General features: G+C 43.5%; 2 protein-coding genes across 2 annotated transcripts in view; one reads left to right on the top strand and one right to left on the bottom strand.

Annotated features, from left to right (window-relative positions):
- Positions 1-6,593, bottom strand: part of hlcs (holocarboxylase synthetase (biotin-(proprionyl-CoA-carboxylase (ATP-hydrolysing)) ligase)) — a 46,866-nt gene extending 40,273 nt beyond the window's left edge. Inside the window, exons 1-3 of the mRNA XM_084941325.1 lie at positions 5,814-6,593; positions 4,348-4,488; positions 1,686-1,848 (exon numbers count right to left, since the gene is read on the bottom strand). Of these exons, the coding sequence (XP_084797451.1) occupies positions 1,686-1,848; positions 4,348-4,488; positions 5,814-6,152 (643 nt within the window). The 5' untranslated portion in view covers positions 6,153-6,593. The remainder of the gene's footprint in view (positions 1-1,685; positions 1,849-4,347; positions 4,489-5,813) is intronic.
- Positions 6,594-11,618: 5,025 nt separating this feature from the next.
- On the top strand, positions 11,619-20,301 carry rexo2 (RNA exonuclease 2). The gene is made up of 7 exons (XM_084941330.1): positions 11,619-12,092; positions 12,352-12,435; positions 12,514-12,591; positions 16,308-16,419; positions 17,014-17,122; positions 17,589-17,642; positions 19,275-20,301. The coding sequence occupies exons 1-7, from the start codon at positions 11,868-11,870 to the stop codon at positions 19,390-19,392; spliced, it is 780 nt and encodes a 259-aa protein (XP_084797456.1). The 5' UTR covers positions 11,619-11,867; the 3' UTR covers positions 19,393-20,301.
- Positions 20,302-20,575: the final 274 nt, after the last annotated feature.

Here is a 20,575-nt window from a genome sequence, read left to right as displayed (position 1 = left end):
GTGTTCCTCCGCCACTGCCTCGTTTGAGCTTTGGACAAAAAGAGTTGAGCGAGCACGGGCAGAAATGTTGAGAGTGCAAGCAACACATTGCGAGCGAGCGCAAATGCAAAAACTGAGCAACAGGAGCTGCTATTGTGTGTGTGTGTGTGTGTGTGTGTGTGTGTGTGGGGGGATAATAGCAAACACTGAAATACATTTTTGCACGCAATGAATTTTGTTCACTCAGATTCAGCTTTTCTCCGCTCAAAATAAATTTCTCCTCAAAATGCAACACTTGCACCTGCAAATTGTTTTTTACGTGCGCTCAGAATAGTGGCACAAAAATAACGCCATAGGGGTGGGGAAGTCCAGGCCTCGAGGGCCAGTGTCCTGCAGGTTTTAGATGTGTCCTTGATCCAACACAGCTGATTTAAATGGCTTCAAGTTCGCCAGAGGCCTGGTAATGAACTAATCATGTGGTTCAGGTGTGATGACCCAGGGTGAGATCTAAAACCTGCAGGACACCGGCCCTCGAGGCCTGGAGTTGGACATCCCTGGTATAAAGGCTTAACCCTATACACAAATACAGCAGGGAAAAGAAGCACTGAATAAGTGAATAAATAAATAAATACATACATACATACATACATACATACATACACACACACACACACACACACACATTAATAACAATGTGCAATACACATACGCTTATTCTTCTTATTTTTATTACATAAGTTTCTGTGTTGTGTCGTTTTGTGTTGTACGTAGTGCCGACGTGGGACAATTTTCCGATTTCATTTCACTATCGTACTATGGATGACTGTGCAATGACAATAAAGAATTATCTTATCCATCTTTCTATGTAACAATCACACACATTCATTCTTCGATAGAAGCATCAGAGAGCAACCTGGCAACTTTCCGAAGGATATTTGGCACGCAGGCATGTTTGACAACCAGGGATCGAACCAGCAACCTTCCAATTAGTACATGACCTGCTCTACCTCTGAAGCTACAGCTCATGTCATGATGGGGTAAGAAGCTCGGTGGCTGTAGAGTTCCACATGTCGGGCAGTTACACGTCACAACTTCCTCACAGACGACAGAAAATTTGTTTGTGACATTATTTAAACCTGAGCTCCTGAAAACAGTCAAAAAATGTCTGTAACTCTTCAATGGGTCATGAGACAGTTTAAGTTTAAACTGTGCACTAAAGTGTGCAGCTCTATACCTGTAAGCTCAACGTTGTATATGAGGTTTTGTGAGTGAAAACAGTTTCCTGCTGCTGCTGGATGCAAGGCTGAGTTTAAAAAGCTACTTCAGACACTACAGGGTGAGAAGGTGGTGAGAACACGCTTCTACCTTTTTATCTTGGAAACGTAAACTAACAATAAGAAAGTTTATTCTCCTTCTGAACGTCATCACTGCAGTACTACATGAACACGACCTCGGGGAAGTATATTAGGACGTTTGGTAGAGGGGTGGAGCAAAACCCGACCAACAGAATTTCAGTACGATCCTCATCGCTTTCTCTACGGTCACAAGATGAAGGTGTTGGCACAGGAAATTGCTGTTTTCTTTGGGCTTTATTAATCACGCTGATCAACATAATACTCAATGCAAACGAGACATGAGTAAGGAACTGTGAGGTGGGATACCATGTAACAAAAACATCGTAGAAAATCTACTTGAAGACAACATACGGACTATCTTTGAGGGCGTAAGTCCATTGTCCAGCTGGAGGCGATCTTCTATGAAAGCTATCCCGAGCTGGCTGTAGCTCTCCACGCTGGCTCGAGCGACTGCCCTGAACGGCTGGCCAGGGCAACACGCCACAGGGAGACAGCAGTCGGACAACTTCAGCACCTGCACACAACACGTACACAACACACAGTGACACGTGTTAGAGTTCAGCATGCCCGCCTACTACATCATCACCTGGTGTTCAGGAGGGATTAGTACAGAAACAATGCTATAAGCCTGTAATGATGGTCACGTGTCTATTTTCACCTCACTTCATAAAAGCTAACCTAATAACAACCACAGCATCATCCGAACAGCATCAATGGCTCCATCAGCACAAACCAGAAGAACATGTACTTTATCCCATATTTGTTAAATGCATATTTTTCTGTGTGCTACATTTAACATTGCTAAAATACTAAATATGAAAACCATCATAACCACCAAAACCATTATTATCCACATTCTGCATTTTGTGCCGGTTCATTCAGTGTAGTGTTTTAAAGAGGCACAAAGGCTCCAACGGCCTCATTTACACTGATGTCACGTCAGCACCTGCCAGCTGCATGCTAGCTACAGACGCTTGTGTTACAAACACCCTTGAACTTTCCCACATTTTGTCACATTACAGCCACAAACATGAATCAATGTTATTGGACTTCCAGGTGAAAGACCAACACAAAGTGGTGCACACGTGAGAAGTGGAACGAAAATCAGACATGATTCCAAACACTTTTTACAAATAAATAACTGCAAAGTGGGGTGTGCGTAATTACTCAGCCCCCTGAGTCGATACTTCGTAGAACCACCTTTTGCTGCAGTTCCAGCTGCCAGTCTTTTAGGGTCTGTCTCTACCAGCTTTGCACATCTACAGACTGAAATCTTTGCCCATTCTTCTTTGCAGAACAGCTCCAGCTCAGTCAGATTAGCTGGACAGCGTTTGTGAACAGCAGCTTTCAGATCTTGCCACAGATTCTGGATTGGATTTAGATCTGGACTTTGACTGGGCCAGTCTAACACATGGATATGTTTTGTTTTAAACCATCCCATCGTTGCCCTGGCTTTATGTTTAGGGTCGTTGTCCTGCTGGAAGGTGAACCTCCGCCCCAGTCTCAAGTCTTTTGCAGACTCCAAGAGGTTTTCTTCCAAGACTGCCCTGTATTTGGCTCCATCCATCTTCCCATCAACTCTGACCAGCTTCCCTGTCCCTGCTGAAGAGAAGCCCCCCCAGAGCACGATGCTGCCACCACCATATTTGACAGTGGGGATGGTGTGTTCAGAGTGATGTGCAGTGTTAGTTTTCACACATAGCGTTTTGCATTTTGGTCTCATCTGACCAGAGCAGCTTCTTCCACATGTTTGCTGTGTCCCCACATGGCTTGTGGCAAACTGCAAACGGGACTTCTTATGGTTTTCTGTTAACAATGGCTTTCTTCTTGCCACTCTTCCATAAAGGCCAACTTTGTGCAGTGCACGACTAATAGCTGTCCTATGGACAGATTCCCCCACCTGAGCTGTAGATCTCTGCAGCTCGTCCAGAGTCACCATGGGCCTCTTGGCTGCATTTCTGATCAGCGCTCTCCTTGTTCGGCCTGTGAGTTTAGGTGGACGGCCTTGTCTTGGTAGGTTTACAGTTGTGCCATACTCCTTCCATTTCTGAATGATGGCTTGAACAGTGCTCCGTGGGATGTTCAAGGCTTGGGAAATCTTTTTGTAGCCTAAGCCTGCTTTAAATTTCTCAATAACTTTATGCCTGACCTGTCTGGTGTCTAAATCCAATCGAGAATCTGTGGCAAGATCTGAAAACTGCTGTTCACAAACGCTGTTCACGTGTGCACCACTTTGTGTTGGTCTTTCACGTGGAATTCCAATAAAATTGATTCATGTTTGTGGCTGTAATGTGACAAAATGTGGAAAAGTTCAAGGGGGCCGAATACTTTTGCAACCCACTGTAGGCTTACTTATTTGGACACTAAACGTTGTTACGGTCTCTTGGTGAGCAATGGTGAGGACAGACATGGCGTTTAAATTATGAGTTTCTTTGAAAGAAATGGGGCATTTTTGTTGTTGTTTGAATCTTGCCTGTAAATTAGCATGACATGGGACCTTTTAACTTTTATTGAAAAGTTAAAAGGTGTAGTAACTGATGAACGTCTCCAGTAGAGGGCACTATTGGGCTTCTTTTCCTGGAGCAACTCTCCTGTTATTAGTTTCATTATTACAGCGTCCAATCAGTCAGGGGCAGAGGATGACTACTTTGATGAATAAAGTTTTGTTTTACACTGCAGAAAAGCTGCGATCAAGAGAAACTATTGAATACATGAGCAGATACCTCCACCTTTTTTTCCTGAGCTTACCAAACAAAATCCAAATTTTATTAATTTCATTATTTTTAAATTTTGACCTTTGTCTTCAACCCTCATGCTCGGGTCCTCTACCAGAGGCTGGGAGCTTGAGGTTCCTGTGCAGTATCTTTGCTGTTCCCAGGACTGCGCTCTTCTTAGACATCTGTCCTGAGCTGTGCTGGAGCCAGTCGCCCAGTCAGTGTTTCATTTATATTTATATACATACAAGCTTGTTGTTTCATAATGAGAACAGAAGTTAAGAAAGCACATTGCTTACTTTCTTATTAGACGGCCGATGAGAAGGAGAGCCCACTTTATGTTCTGTAGCTTCTATGATGAAAAAAATATTGTCTATTCGTGGAGCACAAACGGTAGAGGACCGCAGGAGAACAGTCCACTGGCTGAGGTCCTCACATACCTGGAAAAGTACAGACAGAACAGACGGCAAGTTCAAACACGACAAAGTCTTACACATAAAGTAGTTAGTAACATGTTTTCTGGGTGTCCCATTATCAAGTATGGTATCAGCGTGGTGTACAATGTGACCGATATGAAAGTGTTGGGCTAAGATGTTATTTCATCGTGGGAATGGCCTCAGCATGACCAGCTGTTAAAGCTCCGATGCAAAGACGAGTCCCTCATACTGTAACAGCTGACCTGATCCTCTGTATTCACTCTTCCCATGCTTGTGCAAGACACGAGTGGTAGTTACAATCACCTCGTTCTGTTTTCATACAAGGGTGCATTCTGATCCTAACACTGCTCAGCATTTCACCATGCTCCATTTACTTATTCTGCTACATTACTCAGGCTCGCAGGCCAGACCTGAGGTGCTCGACTGTGGATCACACCAGCAATGCACTATGCAGCAAAGTCTGTGCAACATCCTACCTAATGATCCAGGGAGCTGTCTGATAATGGAACCAGTGGCCTGGATAGTGGGAACTCATGAAAGGGCCCAGAGGGTACTATTAGTGGGTTCATCAACAAAGCTGACATGGCAGACTGACCTTTACTAATACACAGTGGTTGCAAAAGTATTCGGCCCCCTTGAACTTTTCCACATTTTGTCACATTACAGCCACAAACATAAATCAGTTTTATTGGAATTCCACGTGAAAGACCAACACAAAGTGGTGCACACGTGAGAAGTGGAACGACAATCATACATGATTCCAAACATTTTTTACAAATAAATAACTGCAAAGCGCCGTCCAGCCCCACGCACGGGGCGATCCGCGGTAGCTCGTTAACGGAGATTTGCCGCGTTATGGCGTTAATGTCATTTTAACGAGATTAACGCTGACAGCACTAGTGGGAACACAACGAATATGACTGCACATTTACACCGACATCATCCTAGTGCAAACACAAGTGGAAGCAGACAAAAACAACAAGCACGCATGCTACAAACTTTACCCGAGACACTATGGTGAGACACCAATGGGACTATAGTGACATTACAGTGAGACACCAGTAGCACAATGAGTTTTGTGTTGTTGCTGCGCGCGCACACACACACACACACACACTGTATCACGAGTGAACGCCAGCCTAACTCGCAGCTTTCCATGCGTTTAGCTGCGGTACAGCTTCACAAAGGTGCTCGGCGTGCTGTTCAGGTCAGGCTCCGTGGGGACCTGCGCGTGAGCCCACCGCACACGAACACACACACACAGCTGTCAAACTGTGAGATTAGTAAGATTTTAAAGCAGGAAGTACTCGCTCTCCACGGTGACCAACCTGAGGCTCGCTAACATACACGGCCTTATCTCCCCGCTGAAGAAACACGTTGTCCTCGAGCTGAAGCGAGCCTGAAGAGCACAGGCTGAAGCTGAAGCTGCTGCTGTTCAGCCGGGACAGACCGCTCCGGATCAGGGCAGAGTAGCACCTGTGAAAGCGCACCCACATGTAGACGTAGCACAGCGTTATGAGCATGTTAGGCTGCGCACCGAGCGTCCATGGTGGCTCCTCAACTGAAACCAACTCAGAAGCATTACTGCGTCCACAGCTAACGCTACAGCTCTTCTTCTTTGGTTTTAGTGGTAGGTAGCGACAAGCGGCGGGGCGCATTACCGCCATCTATGCGGAAATCATCTCGATTTCTTCTTCGGGTTTTTGCATTTTGCCACCTGTCCGACTGCCCTAATTATAATCCAGGTGATCTAATGGAGCATTGTTTACATCCAGTTTGAACGTCTCGGTGTCGCGTTTGTTTGCAGTCCTTTAATAAAGTCAGTCATTCACAGTGAGTGTTCTTCATAGTCTCCTGCCAGCGTTTACGCAAACGACTGTCCTGTCCATGTCATGCTTCATCGTGCTAACAAGCTACCAGCGGCTCTGCTGAAGCTGTCGTGGTCCATCAGCTGCTGCAAGGAGGACGTGATGAAGCCGACCGGTGATCAGTGTGCACGCGGTCTGCGTCAATATGATGAACACAACATATGATGGTTCAATCACCATTTTTGATGCAGACTTGTATCGGTGGAGCTGAATGACTGTCCAGAGGGCTGTGATGTGCGGCAGCAGTTTGTGCCCTGCTGTTTCCAATAAAACTCGTCTGTGTCAGATTCTCCCTTTTCCACTCGCACTGCAAAAACTGGTGATGTCTGAATACTTAAACTTGTGATCTCTACACAGAAGAGTGAGAGAAGGAAGGAAGCTGAAGTTAAAAGATTGTAGTTATATGAAGAAAGTTAGAATATGAAGTATTTATTGAACCTTTGATGAAGAAAGACATTAACAACCAACAAATCAAAGCAGTTTGTCATTCATAAATCCAAGTTCATGTTAAAATGCTTGTCACAGATTTTATATTCACGTATGAACAATAGTATTTATTAAAGTTATTAACTTTATTTGTTTATACATTGTGAGTTCATTGGCGTGAAAGTGTGCCCCTCCTTCCTGATTTCCTCATTCTTTGTGTGTTTGTCACACTTCAATGTTTCAGATCATCAAACAAATGTAAATATTAGACAAAGAGAACACAAGTAAACAAAATGCTGTTTCTAAATGAAGGTGTTTTTGTTTGAGGGGTAAATAATCCAAACCTACATGGTCCTTTGTGAAAAAGTGATGCCCCCTAAACATAATAACTGGTTGGGCCACCCTCAGCAGCAACAACGGCAATCAAGCATTTATGATAACTGGCAATGAGTCTTTGACAGCGCTGATGAGAAACCGTCTCATTTTTGCAGAATTGGAGGATTTTTGAGCAGAACCGTCTTTTCATGCCACAGCATCTCAGTTGGATTCAGGTCAGGACTGTAACTAAGGCACTCCAAAACCTTCATCCACTCACAGGTGGACTCACTGGTGTGTTTTGGATCATTGTCCTGCTGCAGAAGTGCACTTCACCGTGAGGTCTTGAACAGATGCCCAGACATAAAGCAGAACAGCCCCAGACCGTCACACTACCAACACCATATTCTCCTGCTGGTATGATGTTCCTTTCCTGAAAACCAGATGTAACGGGACACACACCTTGCAAAAAGTTCACCTTTTGGTCTGACCAGTCCACAGAGTATTTTCCCAAACGCCCTGGGGATCATCAAGATGTTTTCTAGGAAAACTGAAAGCCTTTATGTTCCTTTCCTCAGCAGTGGTGTTCATCTTGGACCTCTGCCATGCTGGCCATTTTTGCCCAGGCTCTTTTTGTCTTATGGTGGAGTCATGAAAACTGACCTTAAGGGAAGCAAGTGAGGCCTGCAGGTCTTTGGATGTTGTCCTGGGGTCTTTTGTGACCTCGTGGATGCACTCTTGGGTTAAGTTTGGTCGGCCGGCAGCTCCTGGAAAGGTTCACTGCTGGTTCATCCACCTTTCTGGATAATGGCTCCCACTGTGGGTTGCTGGAGTCCCACAGCTTTAGAAATGGCTTTATAACCTTTCCTAGACTGAGAGGGCTCAGGTACTTTGTTTCTCATTTGTTCCTGAATTTTCTTGGATCACAGCAGGTAGTCTGACTTCTGAGGATCTTTTGGTCTATTGCACTTTGTCAGGCAGCTCTTATGTAAGTGATTTTTTGATTGAGCACAGGTGTGGTAATAATCACGCCTGGGTGTGACTATTCGGCTTTCTAAAGATGTGATACACCGCAGGTAATGTTTTCACACAGGGCAGGTTGTAGGTTTGTGTTTTTAACCAGACGTTTAACATGTGTTTACATTCATACTTCTTTTCATCACACCAGTGTGAAAATAGGCCAACAACAAATTGATGTCAAAGTAATAAATGATCAATGCACCGATTTATTTTCAAACTAGACACACATGTTCCAGTGAGATATCCCTACAATTAAAACCAGTCAGTTATTTGAGTATTGTCTTTAGTCATTCTAAAATGATGTGCTTGTTTTCCAACCAGGAGACCAAAGTTAACGTGGTATTGATTAGTTAGCCAAAACAGTTCAACCATGAAGAAGTGTTTCTAAAAAGGAAACGAAGAAGGCTCAGGTGAGTCACAGGTGAGACTCAGGTGAGTCACAGGTGAGATCGTACTGTAGCAGACAATAAGGAACAAAACAGACCTGTGACGTAAACATTAAATGATCTAGCTGATCAGGCTGCAGGACAGATGCTCTCCTCTCTAATGTACCCATCACAGAATAACCATGGTTACAAGGGGACTCTGAAACTCAGGATCGGTATCATATCGATGCAAAAGTAGTAAAACATAGTAAAAGAAATCTGCTGTGTGCATGACTGCTGTCACTGAGTTTTTAAAACAAAGTGAATCCATACTTCTGGAGGAAATCATGTGAATAATGAAAAAACACAAATCCTTTATTATCCTGTTTTGTGTCTTTTTCCAGTTTCTCCAAAAGGTGATTCTGTTCATCTGGACGTAGCGTTTTGTGGGAGAAACGTTTCGTCATCATCCAGGCGACTTCTTCAGTCTCAGCTGACTGCAGGTTTCAATCTTATAAACAGTACATTTGCATAATGACTGAAACCAGCCCACTGAAGGAACAATGGGCTGGGAGGTCAGTTTATAATCATCAATATGTAAATTCTCATGACCATTGATCAACAACCACTGATCAAAGCCCATGAGTCCCATTCACAGAGAGTTGGGGAATGGCTGCAATCACAGCATTGTAAGATGGTGACAGATGTACCCTTAGGCCCCTCCTCCATTCAGAGATGGTCTTTCCCTTTTCATGTAAATGGCCTCCTTGACTCCGCCCTCAAACCAGCGTTCCTCCCTGTCCAGGATGTTACATCCTCATCATTGAAAGAGTGTCCACTGGCCTGTAGGTGTAAATAGACTGCAGAGTCCTGGCCTGACGAGGTGGCTCTTCTGTGTTGTGCCATCCTCTTAGCCAGAGGTTGTTTGGTTTCCCCGATGTATAAATCCTGCCAATCCTCCTGCACTTAACAGCGTACACTATGTTACTCTGTTTGTGTCGGGGACCCGATCCTTGGGGTGGACCAGTTTTTGGTGCAGTGTGTTTTGGGGTTTAAAAGCCACAGAGACCCGGTGTTTAGAAAAAATGCGTCTCAACTGCTCCGATACTCCTGACACGTACGGGATCACTACAGGTTTTCGCTTGAGCAGCGGTTGTCCTTCTCTCCTGGATCGGCTGGAGGTTTCTTTTGGAGCCTTCCCAGCTTTGACAAAAGTCCAGCTGGGGTAACCACATTTACTTAGGGCCTTCTTGATGTTCTTCTGCCTCCCTGGCTGCTGTGTCTGTGGGGATGGTGTTCGCTCTGTGTTGTAGCGTCCTGATGACGCCCAGTTTGTGCTCCAGTGGATGATGAGAGTCAAACCTTAAATACTGATCCGTATGTGTAGGTTTACGGTACACGTCAGCTTTTAGATGTCCCCCATTACTGATGGAGAATTTTCATAATTAAGATTAAGGAACTGACCTCCCAGCCCATTGTTCCTTCAGTGGGCTGGTTTCAGTCATTATGCAAATGTACTGTTTATAAGATTGGGGAAACCTGCAGTCAGCTGAGACTGAAGAAGTCACCTGAATGACTGATGAAACATTTTTCCCACAAAACGCTACGCCCAGATGAACAGAATCAACTTTTGGAGATTTACTTACCTGGATGATTGAGCATGCATCATGACGTTTTTCCAGTTTCCATTTTCTTTTACGTATCTGTTCAAAGATAGAAGTATAGTGCTGTCATAGCAGCAACTCTCCATCAAACACCCACATTTTGAATGAAGTCTGAGGGGTTTATATCTCTGTCATAGCTCGCGGCAAAGTTCGAACCACTTCATGAACCAGTCACGTGGTACAGCCGGGCAGCGAGGCTTCGGACGTCATCATTTTCAGCTCCTCCCATAAATGAAGCAAGCCTCGATATGCGCATCTCGGAAACGCCCCCTCCATTACTCGACACAAGTAGTGATGGGATTTCCGGCTCTTTTTAGAGAACCGGCTCTTTCGGCTCGACTCACTAAAAAGATCCGACTCTTTCGGCTCCGAACCGGCTCTTCAGGTTGTTTTGTTGCTTTAATTAATTTTTTATTAACAATAATATAAAATTATGCACAAAAGGAATTACTAATGTAAAAAAAAGAAGTTGTTTTATTTATATATGTTAATATATAAATATATGCGGTGGCCCCTAGAGACAAAACACGTACAAACTCCAAAACACATTTCTAACATTAACTGAACTTCCAAAACAGAGCTACCTAGATCACTTAAATGACACAATTGAAAGCATGAAAGCATGTGTGTATTGTTTGTGTATTTATACACAAGCACTCATATATATTCAAATAATAATAAAAAAAGTTCATTTACCTGTTACTACCACACACCAAATCCGGTCGTTGGTACTTGCTGGCTTGTGTAGCCACTAGGTAACAAAAGCTCAATACTGCGCCCAGCATCCTGGCACACTTCTGTTGTATTTTGTACGTGTTCTGAGTTTTTACGTGTTTTGGAGTTTGTACGTGCTTCGGGGTTTGTACGTGCTTTGTCTCTAGGGGCCACCGTAAATATACTTTTATTTATTCACTCCACATAAAATGTAATAAATAAATCATATAATACAAAAACCAACTATTCACGGTTCAACTTTTAACTATTTAAATTTTCAGCTTTTTCCTTTTAAACATATTTAAAGTGTAACAACATTAAACACTGCAAACCACAACACAATTAAATATAAATTAAAATATGAAAACAAAAAGAACATGCACATTCTCTGTCATATGGGTCTGCATGAATAAAGTTTCTGAATCCTTTATCATCCGCAACTGAAAATAGTTGTGGATGATTACTATACCTTTCTAATGTGACGTTGTTGTCCCTGCTCTCTTTGTCTCTCTCTCCCTCCTGTAGTTACCTAGCATGTGTAACTACCGCCCCTCCCCCTTCTTCCCAGCGCAAAGCACAAGGCTGGCGAGTGGAGTGAAGCGGAAAAAAAGTGTGTGTGAGAGAGAGAGAGGGTGAGAGAAAGAAAAAAAAACCCACGGCTCGCGATAAGGAGCCGGCTCGCGTCGTTCACGTCAAAGAGTCGGCTCTAAGAGCCATTTCGTTCGCGACCGACACATCACCAGACACAAGCTTTGAAGCCTCGATACAGAACGTCACATCACTACTTCTGTGCAGTAAAAATGAAATAAATGTCCGCATCCACGCTACAGACTGCGGCACGATTTCAGTTAATCGTAGCCAGAGTGCAAGGACTGACAGGCAGGCAGACCAACGACTTCAAGCACCTGGACTTCAGTAGTGATCTTGATAGCTGTACACGTACATCCACACCAGCAGGTGGCAGTAATGCAGCAGTTCGTTGCTGAAGTCTCTGTTTGAAAAGTTTTCTTATGGCAAATAAGACCGGAAGTGGGCTCAGCATGCCGGTGTGCTCGCGCAGTTCGGCATGGGTGCTCGCTACATTCAGCAAGAGTCTGTTCGCGCGGTCTTTCGGAAAGGCAGCGCTTAGCCGGCCAGGAAGTCCGCTGTTAGCACCAGCCGCAGGTCAGGCATCAACAAGAGGCAGCATGACAGCCACGGGCATGTCCCAGAGAATGGTGTGGGTGGACCTGGAGGTGAGTCACGTCGTGGGAACTGTGGTTATTGCTACAAGGCACTAAACGCTTTGCTTAGCCGTTGTGGAACTAGATGGCGCATATAGCGCTGGATGCTGGAATAGTTGTGTGAAGTGTCCAACGAGCTGTAGGCAGTCCACGCAGGAACATGGCACACGGGTGTGCAGACTTGAGCTGCTGTTCTCAATCTGTCTGTGCTGTTTATAATGACAACTACGTCTGTGTGTGTGTGTGTGTGTGTGTGTGTGTGTGTGTGTAGATGACAGGGCTGGACGTTGAAAAGGACCAAATCATTGAAATGGCCTGCCTTATTACAGACTCTAACCTGAACATCCTGGCTGAGGTAATGTGAACGTGAACACTGGAGCCTCTGCTCTTCTCTCTGTCATACAAGTTCAAGGCAGCTGTTGTTTTTCTCCAGGGGCCAAACTTGATCATTAAGCAGCCCGACGAGCTACTGGAAGGGATGTCAGAGTGGTGTAAAGAGCATCACGGAAAGGTAAGCTGCCATTTGTTCAGGGGCTCGTACCAGTAAAGCAGAAATACAGATTGTTTTTCTACACGTCTGTCAAAAGTCTGTGCTGGAAAGCACCTCTGCAAGAAAACAAACTAATCTAGAATGCTAATGGGAACATGCAGCTCCTTACAACCATGGCCTTTAAACCATAGCGTGAGCACGAATGTTCCCGGCTCCTACACTCTTAGGAGTCTCTGAATCAGTCTCTTCTTATTCATTGTAGAGATTTTGCAGACATATGTTCTTTCTGCTGGTTGCACTGTGCCATTTGAATGCTCCCTGAGTCAAAAACACTGATACTAAAATTAATATCAAATGAAGATAGTTGCAACAGTATCATTGCTAACAGTGACGTCTCGGCCTCCTCCAGTTTGACAAGCACACACACAAAAGTTAATCTTAAATACTGTAACTGGAAAGAATTAGTTGGAAACTAAGAAGTTAACATTTTCAAAAATTGCCTCATCATTACTTGTGTTTTCACAGGACGGGGTCAAATCTTCCCCACGATAATGATATTGAGTGTTTTTTGGGGGTCTCACGGTTGTGTTTGAAATTCCAGTGCGGTAACAACGCAGTAGCACTAATCAGGGTCTTTACTATTGTAGGTAGGGTCCTTACCTTGTAATATGAAGTGCCTTGAGGCGATTGTTGTTGTCATTTGGCACTTCATAAATCAAATTGAATTGAAGCTTTAACGTTAGTGTTTTGGTTGCTGCCGTGGTGGTCGTTCTGGAGTGACCCAGTGCAGATGAAAGGGTGGCGTGTGGTATTATGGGCTGTTACTCAAGCGTTCTTAGGAACTTATAAACTTTGTGTTCAATACACAAAAACCTTTACTGGCTAATTAGTGTCAATTAATAAAATCTAAAATGTTCACTCACCTAAACTGAAATGAAGGTTCTGGTTAGTGTAGCAAATAAAGTTTAATACTTGTCACATTACTGAAGTCATTTTTATGTTCCAGTTTCTCACAGGCTCATAGGTAACTGTACAGGTGAGACCTGCTGTTTGCCTGTAGGACAAATTCAGAACATGAAGGCTCTGCTTGAGATTCCAACTCTTAAACTTGCTTTGATATTGTTTCACTGAAATTCTTGAGATTCAAAGAGATGTTGATGTGAATGAAGGTGGCCATCATTAGGCTGACAACGTAACACAAACCCATTAAAAAGATTAACCTCTTACCTAAGGGTGGTCCTTAAGTTGACATAAGGTAAGAGGTGACCAGTGTACTGTGGGACGTGTCGTATCTCCCACAGTACACCGGACACATCATTGTCATTTCAAAAATAACCTTTTTCCCCCAATCGGGTGTTTAAGTCTGACGTCATTAGCTGTGTCTCTGTTTCAGGTCTCAAAGTCAAACGAACACTGCAGCATCACTGAGAGTTACAAACTGTCTAAATTCTTTCATCTTTAATAAAATGATCAGCGTTGCTGCTTTACCAGGTGTAACAATGAAGTTTAACATCCAGGCATCCATGAGAACAGAATTTATTACATTTAACAAAGTTAGAAGTTAGCAGGAAGTTATCTTGCTAGCTTCCACCTAAACATGATGTAGCATGTTCTGACTGAGAGATTTCTGAAAAAATCCAAACATACAGCTCTGCTGTCACTTCCAACATAAATGAAGACAGAAAACTAAACAGCAGTGACGTTTGTAGGGTTACTGAAGTTGGGCTAGCTGGTATATAATGATGTGCTACGTGATCGCTAGCGACACAGCTATGTTAGCATAACATAAACACAGTGAAGCTGGAGGATGAACACTAACTTTTTTCCACTCGATAAAAGTTAACGTGAGGGTTCCTGATGGTTAGAGACAAATGCAAACACATGGCAGGATGCTGTAAACGGACCAAACTTCAGTCAGGAGAACAACTGAGATAATCCATCCACAATACGAGGTTAGTCATTAATATACTGCTGCAGGGGCTGTAGTTACATCGTAATGTTTAAAAACCGAGAGAGGCCGACAATGATCACTGACTGTTTTTAGGGGCTTGTTCAGATTAAACAGAACAAGATACAAAACATTAAAACATGTTAAAAACACAACAGCCTTAATAAACACAGAGTTGTTTGGACTGAAGCAGGGTTCATACGTCATCACTTAAGGACCAGGTTACCAGTGTATGAAATTTACTATCGTTACATTCAGGTGACAAAGTCCACATGCTTAACTCCAAGGTTTGACGTATCCGGACCCAAAACAAAATCTTCTGATCCTCTATAGCTCTTAAAATGAGATAAATGCAGCTTTGCACAAGAGCATGACATGTGACACCATGGTCGTGTCCAAATTCCTGGGCTGCATCCTCCTGAGGACCCGGCCTTCGCGGTCTACGTGGGCCGGGTCCTCAGAAGGTCGGGTAGGCCGGAAGTAAACGGCTGGGGAAATTGGATGGTCTAGCCTTCAGATCAGCGTCACCGCTGTCTCGGTGGAGTTTAATAAACTCAGCCGTCTGCTCCTTGCTATCTAAAATATAACAGGACACTGGTGTAAATTCTCGACCGTCTCATACTTCTGTTTAATCAGTTTTCTGTTTGACGTTTAGTCAGCTGTGTGAAAACCAAGGAGGAACCCACCCGGGGGATTAATAAAGTTTTATTTTATCTAATCTAATCTAATAACTTTAATCTCAGCCAAACCGATTTACTCACGAACAAATAAAACACTGAAAAAAAGCCCAACAATAACATTTTTAGGTTGTCTAAGTGACTTATATATTACGTTTAACCCGAGTAGCGAAAGTCCGCGGTGATCTGAAAATGATGTGCCGGGAGTTGTGCCGTTCTCGGCCGCATCAGTGACCCTCGAGCTCCCGGCTAGCTATCGAGCTGGTGGGTAACAGACGTCTCCGAAAACGTCGAAGCACTTTTGCAAATATGCGATATCTTGATAAACCGAGCAGATATTTGATGTTTACACAGCTGCTTTCTCGCCCGAAAATATGTTAAAAGTTTATTTTGTGACCCAGAAAGATTAGTATGAGTAATTTTAAAACTTAGAAGCGGCCGCCATTGTTGGAAACTGGAGTTTGGCTGGGCCGCGCTATGAATTCTGGGATATGGTAGGCCACGAAGGACACACCCGACCCATCCTTCAAATTTGGGGAAAAGGAGGACGCATTTGTCGGCTGCATTCGGAGGAGTCTACGAATTTGGACGGCCTTCGGCGCGTCGCTGTGACGTAATCGGTCTACAAATGCGGCCTCAGGAGGATGCAGCCCATGAATTTGGACACGACCCATGTCAGACTAACGTTAAACCAGAATGTAGACAGTGTGTGAATAATGAAGTCTCCCTTTGCTGCTTCAGTAGAGGTTAAGTAGCACCAGGTGCTGCTAATCAATGGACTGATTAATCAGAAGTTTTGACAATTTGCTGGTCTGGACATCAGGATTGATCTTAAAGAAACAGTTGGTGCGACCCATCAAATCATTTAAAGTTCATCATTTTACAGGGAGAAAGATTCAGGGAGGTGCAGACAGTTACCAATCTTCCCAGAAGTTAATGTTATTGTAACCTCAGGTTGTGCAACACTGAGAGAAAACCCAGACACAGCAGTTCAGATTTTAGTATTTGTGCTCACGTCTGCTTTTCCTTTCCACTTTACTGTTGTCTTGTTTGAACGATGAGGCGTGTTTTAAAGTGAAGTAACAAAGTCTGTTGGTGTACTTGTGTCTTAGTCAGGACTGACCCAGGCTGTACGGGACAGTAAAATCACCCTGGAACAAGCAGAGTACGAGTTCCTGTCCTTCGTCAGACAGCACACACCACCTGGACAATGTCCCCTCGCTGGTAAACTCTGATCTTTCTGTTCATGTCCTCAGAACCAAGACCTGGGCACAAAGTTATGATTCTGCATGTCTGTCTGTGGTACTGTGTGGATGGCTGGATTATGCCTAGCATCTCTGTAATGACTCTCCGGTGAAGCTACAGGAGCTCGAGGAGAGCCAATCGTCAGCTTAGCTTTCCTAATTGTCCGAGGTTTCCGTTTGGGTAGCTGTGATTACTCTAATTAGATCAGGGGTGGGGAACTCCAGGCCTCGAGCACCTGCAGGTTTTAGATCTCACCCTGGATCGAATGTTCATCACCAGGCCTCTGGAGAACTTGAAGACATGTCGAGGAGGTCATTTAGCCATTTAACCCTGCAGGACACCGGCCCTGGAGGCCTGGAGCTCCCCACCCTGTGTTAGATAATGCACAGTGAGCTCATGAAAGTGATTAAGATGCTGAGTGTGAAAGGACTGAGTCAGGTGTCAGTGTAGGTGATCTGTTTCTTCTGCTTCACCCTCCTCACACTGGACTCAAAGCTCAGACTATACTGTAGATCATGTGCTGGTGTCAGTGATTGGCTTGAGGAGTCATGCTTGTGATTTGTTGTTCTACAGGTAACTCTGTGCATGCAGATAAGAGGTTCCTGGACAAGTATATGCCACAGTTCATGTACCACCTTCACTACAGAATCATCGACGTGAGCACCATCAAGGAGCTTAGCAGGCAGGTGACTTTAGGAGATGTAAACTGTGAGAGTTGTTGCAGCCAGGCCGCTTTGCATGAGCTGACCTCAGAATAATCTGGCATCTTCATGTGGAGAGCCACTGTTAAACACTGTTGGTCACAGGGAGTGTGGGTGGGATGGGGGGGACTACACCCATAAACATGAATGTATATTCATTTCTAATTTCCATTTTCTAATCAAACCCTTTATAGAAATGAATGCCCACAGATTCATGGCTCAGGTACTTTAGAGTTTACAGTGTTTGCCAGAGACAAGCCGCACTCACTTACGTGGTTTCTCACTTTGATGTGAACTAAAGTCGTGAGAACCGTTTACTGCAGTTAATGCACCGCTGCACATCATAGCAAAGAAAAGGTTGCATGGCATTTTCATCTGCATGCTGCCCATACATGAAAATGATAAATGTATCAGTACGATTGACTTTCTTTCTATAAACACTTTCAGACGCTGGTTTCCAGAAGAATACAAAATGGTGCCTCACAAGAAAGCAACACACAGGTAAATAAAAAGAAAGCTGCATCAACATATATATGAAACGGCCGATGAGCTTCAGTTTTATTTATACAGCATCAAAACCTAACAACAGTCGCCTCAACGTGCTTTAGATTGTAAGGTAGGCCCTACAGTAATACAGAGAACCCCAACAATCAGAAAACGGTTGACATCGGGAAGGAAAAACTCCCTTTTAACAGGAAGAAACCTTCAGCAGAACCTCCGGTTGGGGGCGAGGCGACGAAGACAGGATAAAGACATGCTGTGGAAGAGAGCCAGAGATTAATAACAAGTGTGATTCAGTGCAGAGAGGTCTATTAACACATAGTGAAGAAGAAGAAACACCCAGTGCATCATGGGAATCCCCGGCAGCCTATGTCTATTGCAGCATAACTAAGGGAGGATTCAGGGTCACCTGGTCCAGCCCTAACTGTATGCTTTAAAGGAAAGTTTGAAGCCTAATCTTAAAAGTAGAGATAGTGTCTGTCTCCCGAATCCAAACTGGAAGCTGGTTCCACAGAAGAGGGGCCTGAAAACTGAAGGCTCTGCCTCCCATTCTACTTTTAAATACTCTAGGAACAACAAGTAGGCCTGCAGTGTCAAAGCATGACCTCTCTGTAAGAGAGTGAAGATTGCACCTGATTATTGAAGATCTTGGATCAGATGTTGAACAGAATAGTGTACAGCCGACTTTTCTCTTCCTCAGGGTGATATGCAGGGTGATAAGGCCTCGAGGCCCTGCAGGACACCGGGCCTCGAGGCCTGGAGTTGAACCCCCCTGGTGTAAAGCTAGTTACACAGATGCTGTATTGGGTTTAGCTTGGTCCTGCTGAAGTATGGAAATATGAAAAAAGACATCATTGTGGGAGCGTTTGCTGCTCTAAAACCTGTACAGTGAGGGGAAAAGTATGTGATCCCCTGTTAAGGTTGCACACTTCCTGAACTCAGCAGTCAAACAAAGAAACAAAGCACAGAGGACTTTCACATTTCTACCACAGGTGCATCTGTGAGGAGGGTGAGGGGTAGCACTGGTGTTCGTTCTTAATGAGGACAATAAAGACACGTCCTCATAAGGACAGAGATTCATATTGCTGTGTGGTAATTATGAAATGCATCTTGGGCCATAGTGATGAAGGAACATGGACATAATGAAACTTGTAGTGAAACAAAGTTTCTATGGGGAAGCAACCTCGTGCGTTACTTGTTGAAAAGTGTCACGGCCCAAACACATTACTCTGAACTGTTGTAATATATTATTTTGTAATAATAATAATTTCAGTCTATTATGTGATGTTAGTGGACTATTACACAGTCCAAAAATGTAAAAGGCCTCCACAGCCTAATCTTCAGACTTTGCTGTTCATATCGCTTTTTTAGACATGAAGCTGACATTCTGATAGGTTAATGGAAAGTAGTTCATGTTTTTAAATCTTCCACCATAAATATAAGTTTAAACAAACACGCAGCCTGAGCTCATTTGCAAAGTGTTCGATGCCCTTCACAGGGCGTGGAGCTGAGCTTTTAGGTGGGGGCCACCTTTGCAGAATCTTGTTTTAATCCTGGAACAAAGTGTGTATGTGGAGGCGAATGTAGAAATATCCACAATGGTAAAGTTAAAATGGAGCTTTTCTTCTTTAGAGCGTTGGAGGACATCCGGGAGAGCATCAAGGAGCTGCAGCACTACAGAGCCAACATCTTCAAAGCATCAGAGAAGAATTGCACGATTGTTGAAAATGGAGGCAGCAGTATGAGTTAGCACATAGAATGAGAATATAGTCTGCAGTGTTATTATCGTATTGCCATCGGTTTTCATTTGTGCACTTGCGAATGCTCAATAATCCTTTGTTAGAATATTGTTAGTGGTAAATTTAAAGGTTTCATTGAAAGAAGCAAGCAGCAGTTGGTTTTTTGTTTTTCTTTTCAGGAGAAATCCTTTTTTCCAGGTTCATGATAGTGATCTTTGGTAGATTGGATTTTTGTGTTGATTGAGACAGCGTCTGATGCAATTTTCAATTGTTCTTGTTTTGAAAGTGAAACCAAATAAATCTGGTTGTGCCTGTGGAAAAACTAATTGTTTCCTTACTGTCATGTACCACGTGATGCAGGAAATGGGAGCAACTATAACAGAATATACCCAAATATTTGTTTATCCATTTCAAGTTCTTTATTTTGAATGTGCTGTGGTGTAGATAATTGGAAATGCAGTGCAATGACATGTTGGAATATTTAACATCTAAGTGAAGTGACGGACGTGAATGTTACAAACTCAAACGTCTTCATACTGTTACATTTCTAACAGTAAAGTAGTTTTATTTTCTGATCATATGTTTGGAGCCTTTGTTGGACAGTGGCAGCAAAGGGCCACTCTGGGTCAGATTCAAATCCAGCCCATGTAGCATGTGGTCACCTGCTTACTGAGCTAAACTGGCACTCATATAGCAGGTTTGAAAAGTCGTTGTGTCATTGCTGACTGGTGACGTGGGTTCAACATAAATGGAAATGTGTTACTTGTTTGAGTCAGTAAATCAAAGCTCATACACAATATGCAAAGAATGTACAGCAGGGTGGTGTTAGCTTAGATGGCAGAGGACAACTTGGTTTAATGTTTAATGTCTTTGAAAGTGTAAGAGAATCGTTTGAATAAATGGAAAATGCTTCAAATCAAGACCAGTAAGTTACAAATACCTGACTTTAAATTCAGTGCACAGTATGTACTATTATATAAACCTGTGATGTTTGACAGCCATTGCATTGCAATCCATTGTAGCAGCTCTGCCATGAATTCTTTACATTTTAGTTTTTTGTTGACATTTTAAAATGTTCATTTTAATTTGTGTTTATTTTTGAGGTAATATCAAAATCCTTCAAAGACAGCAGTCTTATCAATGCCTCTAAGGCTTTATTTGTTACGTTACATTGTAGCCATTCTCTTTGGTCTT

Source organism: Perissodus microlepis, chromosome 10, assembly GCF_051167445.1.
Source record: "Perissodus microlepis isolate ML-2025 ecotype Zambia chromosome 10, ASM5116744v1, whole genome shotgun sequence".
In the NCBI taxonomy this organism is placed as follows: domain Eukaryota; kingdom Metazoa; phylum Chordata; class Actinopteri; order Cichliformes; family Cichlidae; genus Perissodus; species Perissodus microlepis.
The sequence above is the reverse complement of the archived record's forward strand: the minus strand, read 5'-3'. Positions and strand labels throughout refer to the sequence as shown.